The sequence below is a fragment of the Tetrahymena thermophila genome, assembly GCF_000189635.1.
Source record: "Tetrahymena thermophila SB210 genomic scaffold scf_8254379, whole genome shotgun sequence".
In the NCBI taxonomy this organism is placed as follows: Eukaryota; Ciliophora; class Oligohymenophorea; order Hymenostomatida; family Tetrahymenidae; genus Tetrahymena; species Tetrahymena thermophila.
In genome coordinates this window covers 39,043-58,127 of record NW_002476163.1, presented here as the reverse complement: position 1 = coordinate 58,127, position 19,085 = coordinate 39,043, and the positions used below count along the sequence as shown (strand labels likewise).

Sequence of the window (19,085 nt, the reverse complement as noted above, 5' to 3'; positions counted from 1 at the left end):
AACATTTATTTAAAATCTTTTTTATTTCGATTATTGAGTTAAAAATGATTATTAAATAAAAAATATATAAACTTTCATGTTTAAATTGAATTTATATTTTAATTTTAATTTTAAACTAAATATTTTTCTCTTCTTCCTTTTTTTGGAGAAAATGTTTTAAAATCTAACCCTAAAATAGGGAGATTTGATAAAATATTATCAATTTCACTATTTATTTCTGGCGTTATTAGCTTAGCTATCTCTATTGATTCTACTATTTCTTCTAATTAGTTTTGATTATTAGTACAGAAAATAACACTTGTTGCATCTCTATTTGCTAAAATCCAAGCCATAGCAAGCTGAGAAAATGTACACTCCAGCTTTTTTGTAATAAGAGAAATCTTTTTGATGATATTTTATATTTGATTTAAATTATTCTCAGAAATTTGGTAATTGTATTCTTAAACAGCATACTAATCTTTTTCTTTGATTTATTTTAGCTTAGAACTTAAGGATTATGACATCTTAGTGCAACTATTTAGAATATCAAAGCAAAAAGGATTCCAAATTGTAGAATTTACTTTATACTTATCAAAAAGCCTAGAATACTCTACTTCGAAAGTGTCTCTAAATAACATATTATATTCAACTTATTATATTACAGGAGGAGATAGTTTTAGCTTAGCACATATACATCTTGCTTCAAAGATCTAAGCAGCTGTCCATCTTGATGTACCCCAATAATTAACTAAACCTTATTAATTAAATTTTAATAAATTTAAAATATTTTTCAATATAAAATATAAAACCAATAAGATATTACCTTATTTTATTAAATGATTAAATGCCTTAATTGTTTCCTCTAAAGGAGTATCCTCATCAAATCTATCGCAATATACTATATCTAAGTAGCTTATTTAAAGTCTATTTAAACTATTTTTCACACTCTCTATTATTTATTTATGAGAATGACCAAATATAGATGTCTTTTTATTGTTTTTTTGGATTTAATCTACTTCAGGTTAGCGGATAGTCTATGATATTACTAGCTCTTCCCTTGGAATAGCAAGAGTTTAGAATGCTTCTCCTAGTAATACGTCTAGCTATCCATTACAGTATTATTCAGAAGTTTCATAAAAGTTGATACCAAGGCTATAGGCTTTTTTTATAACATTTGTGAATTCTGATTTTTTAAGATTTTTTATATTTAAATTATAAGCACTAAAGCATATTGAAGAGACTTTAAGACCAGATTTTCCAAAGTATTTATACTCCATTTCTGTGAAGCGTTTTTTGTAAACTAAGTTATCTGAATTTTCATTTATGCTTATTACTTAATCACTAACTGATGAAGAACTGCAACCCATAGTATTTAAAGAAAAATTTTTTTTATATTTGATTCGTTAATCTTTTAATTTAGTTTTAAATATTTATAAATTTTATATCATTTATTTTCATAATTTAAAAGTTCTAAAAGAAATTTAGAAAATGAGTAAGATAGTTTTAAAGAATAAAGTTTACAGATTGTTCTATTTTAATAATTAAATTTATAATTTTTCAATTTTAAAATTGATATATTTCTGGTGATAGCTGGTTTGCTTTTTGTAAATAAATAACAATATTTTTGTTAATCTTTATTTTTTACCACAAATCGTAATTTAAATGTTCTTTTATTGTTCTAATTGCTTTGGTTACTCACTTGACTGAATTCTTTTAAATAAAAAATATTAAATATTTAAATAAAATGCATATTTCATTTATTTTTGGTATTTACATTCATCAGATATATAATTTTAAAATATGAGCTACCCTTTAGCTAAAACACAAAATAAATTATTTATTAAATTAATTTTGTAAAAAATATTAATTTATAACTAATACGCCGTATAATTAAATATATTAACTGTTTTTACATTAGGAATATTTCAGAATTTATCTTTGAAAACAGTAATTTATTTTGAAAAAAAGAGTTTATATCGAATAAAATTTTATAACAAGTTTTTAATTTAATTAATTTATTAATTATTTGCAAAATATCAATAAAATAAATTTTATTTCAAAAAACTGAAATATCTAGTTTAAAAATCTCATTTTTCTAAATAAATTTTTATTAAAAACATTTAAATAAAAAATTAAAACTATTTCATATAAATTAAAGAAATATCAATAAATAGTAAGTTAAAATATAAATCATTTTTTAATATTAATATTTTAATAAAGAGTATTGACATCTTAAAAAAAATTTTCTTTTAAAAATGTGATATTTTAAGCTTAATTTTTTTAAAATACCCCCCTGGTTTCAAACTTACGACGTTTGCGCCAGGTCTATCATATTATTATATATCATATTTGTTCTTCTATTTTAAATAGTTTGATAGTAGGTAAATATGGTATGATATATATTATTCATAATCTCTTACTTTAAATATTCTTATTTAAAGAACATAAATTATATCATAATTCAATACAATTTTACTAATAATATATTATTTTTTTAATTGGATACCATAATTAATTTTTTGATTAGAGAGACTGGGATTTTATATTTATTTTTCTATTTTAAATCGTTGGATAAATTATAATGAATTAATATTTGAAATATGTATTTTATAATCATTTAATTTAAATATGTTTATTTAAAAATTTTTAATATTATTTTATAATAAAAGGTTATTTTTAGTATTTTATATTTACAAATTTAATTTTACTATATTATTGTTTGATTCAACTTAAATTTAGCATAAAATATCTATAAAAAATTTGTAAATTTTATTTTTTAATTTTTATAATAGAGGCTAATTTATAAAAGTATGATTTTTTTCAAAACAAATAGAAAAATGGTGTATTAGATAGAGAATAAAAATAGATAAATTTAATAGATAATAAATATTTTTTGGATAAAACAATTTGATATATAAGGGGAAAGTATAAATTTGTTTTTGATCTACCAGTAAGTATCATTAAATTTTTCTGATCAATATTTATAAAAATCTGATTTTTTTCTAAATAAATTGGAAAATGATGTATTAGATAGAGAATAAAAATAGATAAATTTAAAAGGTAATAAACATTTTTTGGATAAAACAATTTGACATATAAGGGGAAAACATAAATTTGTTTGTGACCTACCAGTAAAATATCATTATATTTTTCTGATCAATATTTCTAACCTACAGAAAAATGATGCTGTGAAGAATATAAATCATCAATATAGACACTTTTAAAAGATAATAAAAGATTTTTGGATTAAATATAATGAAATATAAACGAAAGGTAAAAATTTTTTTTTTTTCTACAAGTAAAATGTTGTAAAAATCTATGATTTAGCAATTCTAAGAAAGAAAAACTTTATTAATTAAAATATTTCAGAGTAGATATTTAGATCAAACTTTACCATAATTGTTTGCATTAAGTTATTTAATAACTATAATTTATAACTTTTCTTCTATTTTAATAATATTGATAGTTCTTAATAATTTTAAGATTTTTGAAGGATATAAAGCATCTAGTAAATTATAAAATTTTATTTAAATAGAAATTTTATTTTAACAATAATTAAATAAATAATAAAAATCTATCTAAAATATATAAAACATAAAGGAAAATCAAAAATAATAAATGATAGAATAATCTTAAACATTATAATAATAACATTATCAAAGATATGATTATTAGCTAGATAATTATATCTCTACTTAGCGTTAGCTATTAAAAAAATCAGAAGAAGAATACATTATTTAATATCTCAGAGATCATAAAAGTTGGGTGGATCAAAAACTTTAATATGGTGATTAAAATTAAGAAAATCCATACAAATTTATTAGATCATTGTGGAATTGGAGTGTTTCTGGTATTAAAAAAATATTTATAATAATAGTTTATTTTAAGCTACTTTAATGCTATATCTAAAACTCTTTTTTATAAAAAAGATTAGTTTCTAAATGATTTTTCAAAGCTAAATAAATCTTAGATGTATAATAAATTATATTATATGGAAAAAATCTTAAGTGGAAACTTTAATGGATTTGAAAAGCTTGAAATAGAAGATTGTGAATTTGAAAATAGCTAAACTAAAGTAGGAATTCAATATTTAGATATCTTTTATCCAAATATTGTAGTTGTCATAGGATTATAATAAATACCTATGATAAGAGACAGTCATGTAAATTTAAACATTATTAAAATTAATGATAAAATTATTTCATAAATTATTATTAATTTAAAAGGTGATTAAATTTAAGTTTGAATGGTACATAATGTTCTAATCGATATTTGACTAACAATTCTAAAAAACACCAAATACTGATTTTTCAAATATACTTGAAGATCCTTTAAAATAGAATTACATCACTGATCTTAGCAATTTTATTAATCCTCTAGATATGATTCGAACTTCTAAATAATACTAAAATAGAAAAGAAAGGCTCGCAAATGTATGAAAACAAATAATAAAATTATAATAATGCTTATTTTAAATATAAAGGTTGATAGATACTTACCATAATAAATACCTGATTATTATTTAACTTATTAAGAGAGCATGCAATATTTTAACTTTGGTTATGGTTGGATAAAAAAGCAGTATCATAAGAGAAATATACAATTTAATGTAATATTAATTTAAAAAAATATAACTAAAAATATTTTTGAAATTAAACAAACATTTTATAAAAATTAGAACAAAAAGAGAATTTAGTAGATGAATTAAGCATATTTATATAAGATGCTTTAAAACGAGGATATATCTGAGTAAATGAAAAAAATTATTGATATTTGTAAAATTGAAACTCCTTTGACATAATAATAAACTTAAGTCATATCAAATCATTCAAATTTAATTGTTATGGGGAGATCTGGAACAGGAAAAACCTTATGTGCATTATATCACTTGCTAGCTTTGGAAGTATTGTATAAATTGCATTTTGATAAGAACAAAAATAGTTAAATGAATCTTATTGATTCATTGTCTGAAAAAAAAATTGGGTTGCAAAGCGTATTCATTACAGCCTCCCCAATTCTTACAAGAAAGATATAAAAATATTACTAAAAGCACAAAAATTATTTATAAAAAGCTATAATTAATATTTCAAATAAATAAAATAGCAATGATAGCTAAATTTATGATTAAAGCATTAGCTTTTTGATTGATTCTCTAATAAGTGATTTTACAGTTTTATAAGAAGAGTCTAAGATTTAAATTGAAGACTAATATGATGATTTTGATGTTTTAGAAATAGATGATAACATTTTTATTGAACCTTCTGAATAAGAAATCAGTGCTTAGCTTAAAAGCTAAAGCAGAATTAAATTTTCATAAGGACATCCTTCTTTTTATACAGTGCGCTCCTATCTAATGAGTTTAGAATGTTGCCTTGAAAGACACTTCTTTGAAAGGGATAAATAAGGAAATATTATTTAATATAGCTCATAGAATAGTTTAGGGAAGTTCCAACATTAAAGATTTTAGTTAAATTAGATATATTAGCACTTAGATTAAATATAAGATCAATAAAAAGAGGACTTTGAAATAAATGAATAAATATTTTACAAAAACAACAAATTATCTAATTATGATGCATTTATGAGAGATTAGTTTTTAGAGAACAACATGCACAAATAAAATTAAGAAAATGATTTTATCTAGGATTAAAAAAGTAGAAAATTTGAAATAGATTATAATTACTTTGCAAACTACTTCTGGCCGTTTGTTTCAATTAAATTCAAAAGTTCTTCTTTGATATCTTGCTCTAGCTTATGGACAGAAATATATTCTGTAATTAAAGGCTCAGCAAATTGTTACAAATATAAATAAAGGTAATTTATTTTAGGAAATAACTTAAATAAATAATTGCACAAAAAATAAAAGATGATAAAAAAAGCTTCATATTTAAACGTTTAAAAACTTAAATATTAATTTAAATTTAATTTAATATTATAGATACGTACCAAGAGATGAATACTTAAAGTAGAATTCAACTAATTTACTGACTTAAGAACAGAAAACAACGATTTATACTATGTTTGAACTCTATGAAAGATGGAAGCAAAATTAAAGTGGTTACGATATTCTTGATTTAAATAACTATATTCTTAGTGAATTATAAGAAAAAAGATGCAATATTCCTTCTATTCACTTTACAGTTATTGATGAGGTTCAAGACTTACCATTTAGTGTTATTTAACTTTTCACTTAGATCAATGAGTATAACATTTTCTTTTCAGGAGACTCTACATAGAATATAGCAAGAGGAGTTGGTTTTAAGTTCAACGATCTTAAAAGTCTTTTTGAAAAAATTTAACCTTCTTAATAAGGATAAGTTTAAATTTAAGTCCATCACTTGACTGTAAATTTGTATTAATTTATTAAATAAAAAACCTGCCAATATTTTTAAAAAAGGTAAACTTTAGATCTCAGAAGAAAATATTATAGCTCTCAAATAGTATTATTGACTTATTATACAATTTGTTTCCAACTACTCTAGATGTTATGCAAAAAGAGACTTCAGAAATTGAAGGAATAAGTCCTATAGTTTTAGTGGATGCTGATTAAAATTTTCTTTTTAAGATTTTAAAAGGATAATCTGAAAGTTTAGATTTTGGTTCTAACTAAGCTATTATTGTAAGGGATGAAGAAAGCAAATAAAGAGTAATTTATTAAAATATGGTTATTATTTTTTCTTATTTGTTTAAAATAATTAGTTGCCCTCTATCTTAAAACATGCCATATGCCTCACTATATTAGAAGCTAAAGGTCTAGAATTTGAAGATGTCATATTGTATGACTTTTTTTCTGACAGCAGCTGTACATTTTAATAATTGAATTACTGCAGACCATAAGTTGTTATCAATGACAACATAAAATAAATAAACAAATCTGATTAAGAAAATGAAATTAATTTAAGCATAAATGAGTTTAACCCAGTAAATAATGTCATTTTATGTTCAGAATTAAAGCAGCTTTATACTGCTATTACTCGTCCAAAAAAAAGGTTGATTATTTTTGATAATTAAGAGTATAAAAGAAAACCTATTCTTTAATATTGGCTGTAGAAAAATCTTGTTTGTTAAATTTCTCCATAAGATTTTAAAGCAAATAATTAGGAAAAACCCATTTTAGAATAGGAATAAAATAAGGAGAAGTAAAAAATTATTAAAGATCTGTAAAATTAAATGCATCTAAACTAGTAAGTTGATTGGTATTAGTAAGGAATAAATATGTTTAAAAATAAATATTATCAATAAGCAATAAAATGCTTTGAAAAAATAGGAAAGGAAAAATTAATTTAGCAAGTACCTTCTTTTTTTAATAAGAATTCTAAAATAAAACATTTTTTTTTTTAAATTATTTAGGCTAAGTTACATCTTGAACTATAAAATTGTTCTAAGGAAATACAAAATACATAAAATGAGCTTTAAATTTTAAAGTTGAATCACGGATAATATGCTTCTTTAAATTAAAGCTCGAAAAATAATCTCAAATTTTAATTTTGCAAAAAATTAAATTCTTTAAAGTAAAGTTTAAGCAATCTTGGAGATCAATTTTATTAAATTGACTAAAAAAACCAAGCAGCTCAGTGCTATTTTAATAGCGAATAATATGAAATGGCAGGGAAAATATATGAAGAGTTGTAACTTTATAACTAAGCAGCAGAATCATATTTGTTAAGTAATTCCTAGTTGCACAAAGCAGCTGAAATTTATGAAAAACTGAATCATTTAGAGTAAGCTATACACATTTTAGAGTTACAAGAAAATTGGAAATAAATTATCCTACTTTTATCGAGAAATCCTTAATATAAAATAACTGATGACCAGAAAAGCTTGTATACAGAAAACTGCTTAAAATAAATATTTTAGAACAAGTTTGATGAATTAAAAATGGTAAATTAATTTAAATTGAAATTAAATTTTTAGGAAAGATATTTAAAAATATTTTCTTATTTAATTTAGGAAAAAATAAACTAATTGCTTGCACAAAAGAATTTGGAGGATTCTTTTACCTTGTTCGATTTCGAATTAGATGATGTTACTTTAAATGAAGTAGATAAAGACATCTCCTTTTTAGAAAAATAAATCAATGAAACTGAGCTTTAGGGTTCAAATCATTCATTTGAAGATTCAGATATTGATATTAATATTGAAAATGAAAATACTGAGTCTGAATAATCAAAACAAATAAATAACCTGGATGATATAAGTTAATTTACTTTAGTGCAAGATGAGAAGATTAATAATATAATAAATACTTAAATTAATGAAGAGAGGTTATAAGAAGATCAATACATAATATCTTTAAACTAGTCATTTGTCTCTAACTCTTCATTTGGAAAAATACTATCAGAGGAAAATGAGCTATTTTAGCAAATAAATTAAACTGTGAAAAAATAAATTTACCAAATTCTTTAAGTTTTTATGCTATCAGATAACAGTTTTATTAAAATAGTCTAAGAAAGTTTAAATTAAGATTTAGATTAAAATTAATTTAAATCCAAATTTAATTTAGTTGAGTTTCTGTTATAAAAACTGGATTTTTACTGCTTGAATAATAAAATAATGAAAAAATTTATATTTAAAATGGAATAATTTTAGTTCTAAGACCAAATATGGATATTTGTAGTCTTTCTCAAGCAATATTAATACATCCCAACAATCATTTAAAAATAAATTTATGAAAAATTTTAACATTCTAGCATTTCAAATCTTGTCCTTTCAGATTACCTCAAAGAAAATAATCAAAGTCTAGCTAAGAAACAAGTAAATAAACTAAAAGCTTTTAATTTTTAATAAATTTTATTTTAATTATTTTATTATTTATTAAAAGGAGTATTAAAGATAATCGATTTTTCTAATTCAAAGCATGTTAAATGTTGTATAAAAAATTTTAAATGATTAAAAATTAGATAATAAAATATTAAATTTTACTCTAGAATATTTACAGCAAACAGTATTGCTTGGATTTGGAGAATTATTTATTTAATTCATGTAAAGGTATGATATGCTAAATTTATATCTATTATATGGCAAATACGATTAATATTTAGCATGTGTTTCTAGTGATAAAAGCTATTTGCAGAATAGTATTTAAGAAGGATAAATAAAATCAGATGAAGATATTTAATTAGCTATTGTTTAGACATAATAATGCATATATCAAATCATAGACAATAAATTTAAATTAAAGATAAATTTAAAACAATAAAAAATAATCTAAAGTTTAAGCTTTAATTAAAAGTTTTAATTATTAATTTAAAATTATTAAAATAAGGAAGAATAATATTAAAGTTTTACTCAGGAATTGTTACAACAACTTGAAATTCTTTTAAAAAATTAAGAAGAATTAAATGAAATCTAAATATTTGATGTAGTCTCTGCATTTTTTTTGACAATTAAATATTTTTATAGAGTAGAAGCATTTGATTTGCTATTGATTTCATAGCTTAACAGAATACAACTTATTCTTTAGAAACTTTAAAACGATTTGCAGTATGCTGAACTGGTATAAGATAGAAGATTAACTTATATGACAAAAGCAATGCTTACTGTATTTTAGGTAAGAGAAATTCCTGATAGTTAGATTTTTTAAATCTTTGGAAAACAAAATGTTGTTATGAATTTTTCAAATAATCTTATAAGCTAAATATTTTAAGAATACAAAAAAAACAAAAAATAAGAACCTCAAATGTACTTTTGTGATTAAAATTTTGAACAGGTACTTGCTCCTCTAGAAGTAGTAATTTCAGCTATTTTTTAAAATTTAGATTAGATTTCAAAAGAATTATAACTTCTAACTGAATTTGATTAAACAGATCAAAAATCTAAAAATAAAATCCAAAATAAAAAAAAGTAAGATTTAGATAAATTTATTATTACAGATGAAAATGAAACAGAAGATTAGAACTTAGATACATCTTTTTATGTAAATGAACAAGAAGAGGAAGAAAATAAAAAATTAGATTAGATTTTGTTATTGATAAATAATTTTAAGAGCAAATAGTTTGATAAAAATCAGATAATTTTAGACCTAAAAACTATTAAATTAAGATAAGACAGTAGCTTTATAAAATTATTTGAAGGAAAAAATTCTGTTACAGAGTAAGAAATTTCGGAAATCATTTGCTAAGATAAGTGGTTACTATAATATGGATTGTCAAGAATGTATAATTAAAGACAATAAATGAAAGGTTAAACAAATACTGAGCATATAATTTACAACATAATAATTAACAATTTAGCAAACCAAAAAGTAAAGCTGATTATTCCTTAGAAATATGTGGGATATTTTTATGATTTAGAAAAAAATTAACTTTTAATTAGAGATATTAACAATGCTATAAATTTCAAGTAAAAAAATCCTAATGTAGTATCTGTAAATCTAAATGAATATGACAATGATTTTGACATTAAGTTGATAGCCTAATTTATTGATAAAAACAAAGATAAATCTTAATCATTTTAGAAAATTTATTTTGTTTGGATATTAATGATATTGGCTAATGTTTATGATTTAAGTAAATAGACTTTAAATCAATTCATTCAACTAATACAATCAATTTAATTAGATCAAAAAACTTTAAAAATACTATGTAAAAATTTTTTCCTAAATAAAATTTTAAAATTAATTTTTTTTAAAGAATAAAATTGGCATTACAAGAATCTCCTGAATGCTACATCTGCTGAAGAAGCCAACGACCTAGCATATGAGTTAGTTACTTAAAACTATTTTGAAGAAATATTTGGGTATTGGGAAGATATCACTGTTTACAATGATGTAATTTTAGTTTTTTTTTTTAAATTAAATTGATTTATTTATTTAATTATAAAGGCAAACCATGAAGCAAACAAACTAAAATTTGATTAAGAAAAATAAAACTTAAGCAAAAAAGTTAATTAAAAAAATCAAAGTAGAAAAAGAATCATAAATTTCCTTATTTAGAATAGAACAAAAATAAAATTTATAAATGAAATTGAGCTAAATTTTAAAAAAATTTTAAACTTCTTGGAACCAAGAGTAAATATGGATAATAAAGAACTAATTTTGAAAAAACTCAAACAGCTTTTAATTACTAACTTTTCTTTATTTCAGTCAATTTTAAAGTTGTACTAAATTTAGATTTAAATAATTTCTGCAATTTATTTAAAGAAAATAAAAAGCTAGAAGGAAATTACCATTTTAACTTAAAAATTAAACTAAATTTATGAAAATAAAAAACAAATTTCATAAGTTGTTGATTAAAGTCTTGAATACAGAGTAAGAACAAAGTTAATAAAATATTCAAATTATGACGAATTTAAAGTTGCTTCAAATAATCTTTAAGAATTTTTGAATGATTTATAATCTGAATTATAATTTTTACTGGATAAAAGTGTCTCTAAATAAAAAATGAAGCCTTATATTAATTAATCCTAAAGTAGATTAAATCAATTTACTTTTGAAAAGTAAAAATGCCTCCATAAAAAATCTAAATAGTAAATAAAATACTAAAAAGAATAATTAAGAAAAGCAATATAAAAAGATTTACTTTTCTGAAATTAGTTTATTAAGTATAAATATTTTTATAATTATTTGTATCCTTTTAATGATCATTTTTCATTTATGTAAATTATTTAAAGATTTTAAATAAACTAATTTATCTCTCATTAGATAAAAAAAGCTAATTATAGTTAAATTAAGTAATTAAGTATTATTTTGAATAAACAAATATTATTTCCTCAAAAGCTATTCTCCAGAGGCCTCTCCTCAAATACTATTAATTATATCTTATAATCTTCTATTTTTAAGTTAATTCAAATTAATTTAGAAAAATAAAGCCTCAATAAAAAATTTTAATAATTTTTAAGAAGAACAAAGAAAATTAAAAGATGAATTGCTTTTCTGAAATAAGCTATAAATTATACATTTACTAAGAGCATTTTGTTTGGTTTTCATTTTTATCTTTAAGTTATGTAAATTTTAAAGATTTTTCAAATATCTTTTTCTATCAAATTTTCAAAATTAAATTAAAAAAGTTAATTAAATTTTTAATTCATTAATTAAAGTTTTAAAATAAAAATACATTTTAATTATTTTAAAACTTTATTATTTTTGAAAAAAATTCTTTATTTGATTCAAATGTCTTTTATTTTAACATTAAAAAATGATTAATTATTTTTATAAATAATAAACAAAATTTTTAAAAATTCTAAAATTCAAATAAATTAATGTAAAACCTTAGGTTTTCTCAAATATCTTTAAAGTAAACTTTTGATTTATAATTATGATAAGAGACATTGAAAAAATTTTAATTTTTATGATAAAGCTTTTTTATCAATAAATAAAATATATTAATAGTTATTTAAATATCATTTTAGATATCATATTAAATTTAATTTCCTGAAAACTGGATTCTCTCTCCTTTAAGCTTATTCATACATTCTCTTAAGTTGCTCTTAAAGATATTGAATTTTAAAATTAAGAAAATTACAACTAATTTTCAAAAATAAATGAAATTGTAAAACTGATTTATATTATCATTTTTATAGATGTTTTAAAAATTTAAATAAAATAAATTTTTTGAAAATGAGCTTTTTCTTAAATATTATTAAAAAATAACCTGACTAAATTATTCATAAAAAGACGTCTAAATCTTGCTATTAAAATTATTTTTAAAAATATATGTACATAAAATTGAAAAAATAATATTAACTTGAATCTTTATCAAAAAATTATTACTTAAAAGAAAATCTACTAAAAAAATAATTACAGGTTATAAAAAATATTTAAAAACTATATCAGCAAATAAAATCTATTATTTTAAAAGGATTTTCAAGGATTTCATAGATTAAATTTAACTTAAATTTATATTTTTAGTTTTGAATGATAAATTATAAATTCAAAATTTTTTTTTTTCATTTTTTGTGAAATTAAATGCTTTCTTTAAATTAAATGTTAATTTAATCTATTTAATCTATTTAGTCAACTATAACCAGATTATCCTATTCTTACATTACCAAATTACTATTTAGTTAACTAGATTAATATGATTAAATAATTTCATATTCATCTAAATTAGGCTGACTATTTTATTATGTACCCATTTACTAAAGATTAATACAACTTTCAGTATTTTAATTGATAGCTTTTTCTTCATTTTAAATTTTGAAAGCCTCTTTTTAATTGCTTGCTTAATCAAATTATTAATTTTAATTGAATTCGTTTTTTATTAATCCTGAAGATAATTTTTCCTATTTAAAATCTTATTGGATAGCAGTTTAGTTGCACAATTAACTTTAGCTGTTCGTCGTAGTAAGTATAATTTAATTTTAGTCATTTTTTTTCTCTTCAAATTAGAAATTTTAAGCTTAGTTAGCATATTAGATATAATTGCTTTGATTTTACTGCATGTTTGACTATGATTAGTTAATGCCTTCTTACAAAGATATTTTGGAGGGATCTAATTAATTGTAATTTTAATTGAGCTAATTTTATAATTATAATGAAGATAAGTTTTCCTATTTAAAATCTTATTTCGTAGAAGTTTAGCTGCACACTTAGCTTTAGCTGTTCGTTATAAGTGTAATTTAATTATAGTCATTTTTTCTCTCTTCAAATTAGAAATTTTAACCTTAGTTAAAATTTTATATACCATTGCTCTAATTTTATTACATGTTTGATTATTATTAGTTATTGTCTCCTTACAAAGATATATTAGAGTAATCTATTGAATTAAAAAAATATGAAAATAAGTTTAAAATACAAATAAAAAATTGAATTACTTGAAGGCTATGATTTTATGTCTGATTCATCTGATTGTTTAAACTCTTTCTACATATTTTAATTTTGCACTTAAAATGGGTTATAATTCTAACCAATTTAATTTTAAAATGATAATTAGCTATTATTTTAAAGCTACAAACTCAAATTATCTTCTTATTATTTTTTAATTTCCTTTTCTTAATACTCGTTTTTATTCTCGATTGAGTATGGTTTTCCCTACTATTGAAGATTTCTTTAATCTTAAAGTTCATATTATGATTTATTAAGGGAATTATTTTAAGAATTTTAACATTTTTAAGATTAAAATTATTAATTTAATAAAGCCTATGTATTTCTATTGCTAATTTATTTGTCTTTTAATAATAAATTAATTAATTTAAAATTTTAAATGAAAAGAAAATTACTTTATAAATTGTTTCCTTCTTGATAAAAAATTTATTATTAACAAAATTAGAAATCCTAGCAAGCTCCTAATCCATATGCAAAGTCTCCAGCTGCAACTAAATGAGTTACGTGTTAACGAATTTATTAGTTCTATTAAGAGATTTTAGGTTAAATTTATTATTATTATTACTGATTCACATATTATTGTTATTTATTTTGTTAATATTCAATTTGGTTGATATTTTAATATTATGTTTAGGATTGCATACAAACATTTTATTAGTTGGTATTTTCTGAATTTCTTTCATCTCTTAAATCTTAAGATTACTAAAATCCTTAATTATTTTAATAATTTTATTGATAAATTAGATTTTAATTTTAAAATTATTATTATTATTATTATTGATTCATATATAATTGTTAATTATTTTGTTAATATTCAATTTGGTTGATATTTTAATATTATGTTTAGGATTGCTTACAAACATCTTATTAGTTGCTGTTTTCTGAATTTCTTTCATCTCTTAAATCTTAAGATTACTAAAATCCTTAATTATTTTAATAATTTTATTGATAAATTAGATTTTAATTTTAAAATTATTATTATTATTATTATTATTGATTCATATATTATTGTTAATTATTTTGTTAATATTCAATTTGGTTGATATTTTAATATTATGTTTAGGATTGCTTACAAACATTTTATTAGTTGGTGTTTTCTGGATTTCTTTCATTTCTTAAATCTTAAGATTACTAATACCCTTAATTATTGTAATAATTTTATTGATAATTGAGATTTTAATTTTAGAATTATTATTGTTATAATTGTAAATTCACATTTTGGTTATAGTTGTTATTTTGACCATCAAATTGAGCTTAAAAATGAGTTGATTAGCTTTAAAGCGTTGAATCGATCTAAGGTAAGTAATTATTTTAATTCCAAGTATTATCTATCTTCTAAGTTTGGTTATCTTATTAGAGTTAGTTTCTATTCTCAACTGATTATTAAGGTAAACTTTATTAATATTATCTATCTTCCAATTCTTTTTATTATTATTATTAAATCCTTAGTTACTCTTACTCTAAATTATAATTCACAATTTCTTGTTCAAGAGAATTTATAAATTCTAGTAATTTGTAATTGTACTACTCAAAGTCTAAATTAAACAAGTTTTAATTTATTTTATTAATGATAGAAATTTCTTAAGTATGGTAGTTTCTCAATACAAAGAGGGTTAGGTAGAATAAATAACTGCTCTAAATGTTAGAAGAAAGGAAAAAGAGAGTATCAATAGATTACTAAAAGATGATATTAACTTTTAGGCAGCAGTCTTTAAACTCTTATTAATTTTGCTATTAAATCTAATCATTTAATACGATGGAAACCTCTACCATTTTTACAGTATTTGAGTCTCTTAAAAAATGTAGTGTTGATTAACTCATTGAATCAATAAATTTATCATTTTTTCCAAACATGATTTAATATCTGTCCTATAATTGTACTCTCCATCTTAGAATTTTATTTTAAAAATCTCTTTCTACACTTACTATATTGTTTTGAAACTATAAATTATCATAGTTTATTTCTTTTATTTCAATGAATTCTTGTTCCTAAATAAAATTATTCAATATTTTATTCTTTACTTGTTCTTAAATTTAAGCTATATAATGTTGCTTTTAGCTAAGCCCATAATTAAGTTGTCTGAAATATTTTAAAAAATACAATTTAAATTAGCTAACTGTTGAAATTTGTAATTCATTCATTTCCTTTTCACAAAAATAAGGCAACAATAGTAAAAATAGAGATTAATATAAATTTTCTAAAGTTTGCAACTACTACTATTAAAAATGTTGTTAATTATTAGAATTATGGGCAATCGCTAAGCTCTAATTAATATAATTTATGATGTAATTATTAAAAATCCTACTTAGACAAACTTACTTTCCAAACCATTGAAAGATCATTTCATTTTATTGATTAGGAAATGCTAAGATGTTAAAAATTGGATTCTACTTTTAGTTATTTTATTCCTAATATAAACGCTACAAAACTAATTTAGGAATAAATTATAGTTCTGAATACAGATTATTTACTATATCAAGCAAAGATTATTCTTATAACTATAGCAAAGCCAGTAAAAATTAATTTTCCTGATTAGGTTGGTTAGTATTCTAAGCATCACTATTGTTAGGTAAATATTATTGCAAAAGATCTATCCAAGAGCTATCTAATTTAGTTAAATTATTTACCTTACCTTACAATTCTCTTGGAATTTATCTCGAAATGCTATTGTTAGCAAGGACAATATTACCTTTTAATTAAAATAATATTTTAGAAAATTTGAGTATCAAATATCAAATGAAATAAAATCACGCACTAAAACAATTTTTTGCAATATTTTATCTAATGAAAAATATTTATTTTTTTTAAATCACAGTTTAATAGTAAAAGTAAAAATAGACTTAAATATAATTTATTGGCGATTTATTTGATAAAAGTATAATTTATTATGAAGCATTCACTTAATTAATATAAATATTCTCTAATTACTTTTATCCATAAAAATAAGATAAGAATAAGTATATTATTTGGATTGTAAAAAATTATTTCAACTAAGCTATATGATTAAATTGATAAAATTTTATAAAGTAATTATATAAAATTCATATTATTTATAAAAATAATAATACTTTTATGTCTTGAAAAATCAAAAATAATTTCTCATTTAATAAAATTATTATTTATTTAATTCATACAAATATCAAAATTAATAAAAGTAAGAATTAAATTTTCAATATCTTTAGTATTGAAAAATTTTGGGTTTTTCAACCAAAAATTTAGTAAAAAAATCTATTCTAAATTAAAATAAATTTACTTTAAGTGATTATTTAGATTAATATGAATATTTTTTAATTACATTAATCCATAAAAATATTTTGAACTGTGTAAATTGGTTCAAATATAGCATATTATTAAATAGATGAGATTTTATAAAATAATTAAATAATAATATTAATTTTATTGATAAATATTAAATCCAAAAATTTTAGATAATTATTTAATGTCTTCCTGAATAAACAGAAAAAAATTTTTATTATTAGAATTTTTATTTATTAAATTTGTATTATTATAAATTATAATGAAAATAAGAATTAAATTTCTAATATCTTTAGAATTGAAGAGTGTAGGTTTTTAAAGTTTTTAGTTAGTAAAATAGAAATTAATTTTTAAATTAAAATAGATTTACTTTAAGTCATATCTAAAGCTTATTAGAATTGAATTTATTTTTAAGTTTCTAAAATGATTATATCTAATATTTATTCAGCTAAAATTTGGACTAGGGATGTGTTTTACGATTAGAGTACATTTCTCTTATCTTTTTAGAATAAACTGATTTACTCTAGTATCTCTTTGCAAAATTTGTTGTTTGTTTCTTCTAACTCTTCTAAGAGAATTGCAATTTGATCAATGTTAAAATTTATTTTGCACAGAGCCAGAGCTTTAGCAGCTGCACAATTTGAATACACTACTTGCAAATCAATGTTCTCTATAATTAATAAGCTTGACTAAATATCGTTGAGAATTCTTTCATGTCTTTAAATTATTTGGTCACTAAGATTTGAAATCTAATTTTTCATTATTATTTTCATTTAATTAACAAATTCAAATTAAATTGTATTATAGTCAGCTTTTTGATCACACAAACTTTTGTAAGATAAGATTGAAGATTCATCTTTGAGTATTTAAGATATTTAATGAATGTCTAAATTAATTAAATGAAGATAATTTTTTTAAATAATATTCCCTGTTTTATAAAAATGAGCTAATGATTTAAGAACTTCAGTCTCCTATTACAAATCAATTTTAATTCTCTGTTCTCTGTTTTAAATTAGGCTAGAGTGAGAAATAAAAATAAATAGTATTTTATCATTAAGATTATTTAGATCTAAACTGAACCTATTGTTTTCAAAAGAATCAAGATATTATTAATTAAGTTAGTTTAAGGATTAAGTTTATGCCTATCTTACTGACCTAACTACTTGATATGCTTATGGATAAACTAAATTAAATTTTTCTACTATACGACTGCTATCACCCAATATCTTTTATGTCACTTCAACTTCTTTTGCTATATTTTACTGATTATCGAAATAATTATTATATTTAACTTCATTATTTTTTCTCCACATATCTTCAACATTATAAAACTCAACTTACCACTCTGTAATCGGCTAAATGTAATTCTAATTCTAAATAATTTCTTAATTTCTTTGACTATTTCTATTTTAGTCTACTGCTTGATTCTATTTATGAAGTTATTAACTCATTTTAATAATAATTGCTTGAAGTAATTATTAATCTTTAGTTTTTTAATATACTAATTTTTATTGAAAATCTTCTATGATGTTTTGATTTTCCTCATAGATTTGATTTAAAATATTCTAATAACCTAATCAAAAATCTAAATAGATATTAAGCATACACATATAAATATACTTCTAATATATAGATAAAATAAAATCCAAATAAATCAAAAATTCAACAAAACTATTTATCTTCAATAGATATTTAAAATGTTATTTTTATAGAGAAAAACTTGAATATTTTTCTGTATTTTTTGTTAATATTTAAATATAATTATAATATTTTTTATTTAAAAATAACAAATTAATTTTTAGTTTTTAATATACGAATTTTTATTGAAAATCTTCTATGATGTTTTTGATTTTTCTCATAGATTTGATTTAAAATATTCTAATAAGCTAATCAAAAATCAAAATAGATATTAAGCATACATATATAAATATACTTCTAATATATTGATAAAATAAAATCCAAATAAATAAATAAAAAATTCAACAAAACTATTTATTTTTAATAGATATTTAAAGTGTAATTTTTATATAGAAAAACTTGAATACTTTTCTGTATTTTTTATTAATATTTAAATATAATTATAATATT

General features: G+C 20.3%; 3 protein-coding genes across 3 annotated transcripts; 1 reads left to right on the top strand and 2 right to left on the bottom strand. All coding sequences in view use genetic code 6, as the record gives it.

Moving 5' to 3' along the window:
- Positions 1-74: 74 nt before the first annotated feature.
- On the bottom strand, positions 75-1,346 carry TTHERM_00298310 (aldo/keto reductase family oxidoreductase; the record flags this gene model as incomplete). Its single annotated transcript, XM_001024465.2, has 2 exons — positions 75-733; positions 803-1,346. The coding sequence occupies 2 exons, from the start codon at positions 1,344-1,346 to the stop codon at positions 75-77; spliced, it is 1,203 nt and encodes a 400-aa protein (XP_001024465.2).
- A 2,251-nt stretch (positions 1,347-3,597) lies between these two features.
- On the top strand, positions 3,598-11,506 carry TTHERM_00298300 (hypothetical protein; the record flags this gene model as incomplete). The annotated part of the gene is made up of 13 exons (XM_001024464.2): positions 3,598-3,829; positions 3,909-4,141; positions 4,206-4,412; positions 4,463-4,588; positions 4,658-5,793; positions 5,918-6,323; positions 6,377-6,625; positions 6,679-7,269; positions 7,330-7,860; positions 7,930-8,733; positions 8,801-10,562; positions 10,611-10,747; positions 10,802-11,506. 13 exons carry the CDS (start codon positions 3,598-3,600, stop codon positions 11,504-11,506), a joined length of 7,119 nt encoding a protein of 2,372 aa, XP_001024464.2.
- A 1,358-nt stretch (positions 11,507-12,864) lies between these two features.
- Positions 12,865-18,508, bottom strand: TTHERM_00298290 (hypothetical protein; the record flags this gene model as incomplete). Its single annotated transcript, XM_001024463.2, has 4 exons — positions 17,368-18,508; positions 14,137-16,431; positions 13,732-14,085; positions 12,865-13,673 (listed from the first exon to the last, which is right to left on the bottom strand). Exons 1-4 carry the CDS (start codon positions 18,446-18,448, stop codon positions 12,865-12,867), a joined length of 4,539 nt encoding a protein of 1,512 aa, XP_001024463.2. The 5' UTR covers positions 18,449-18,508.
- Positions 18,509-19,085: the final 577 nt, after the last annotated feature.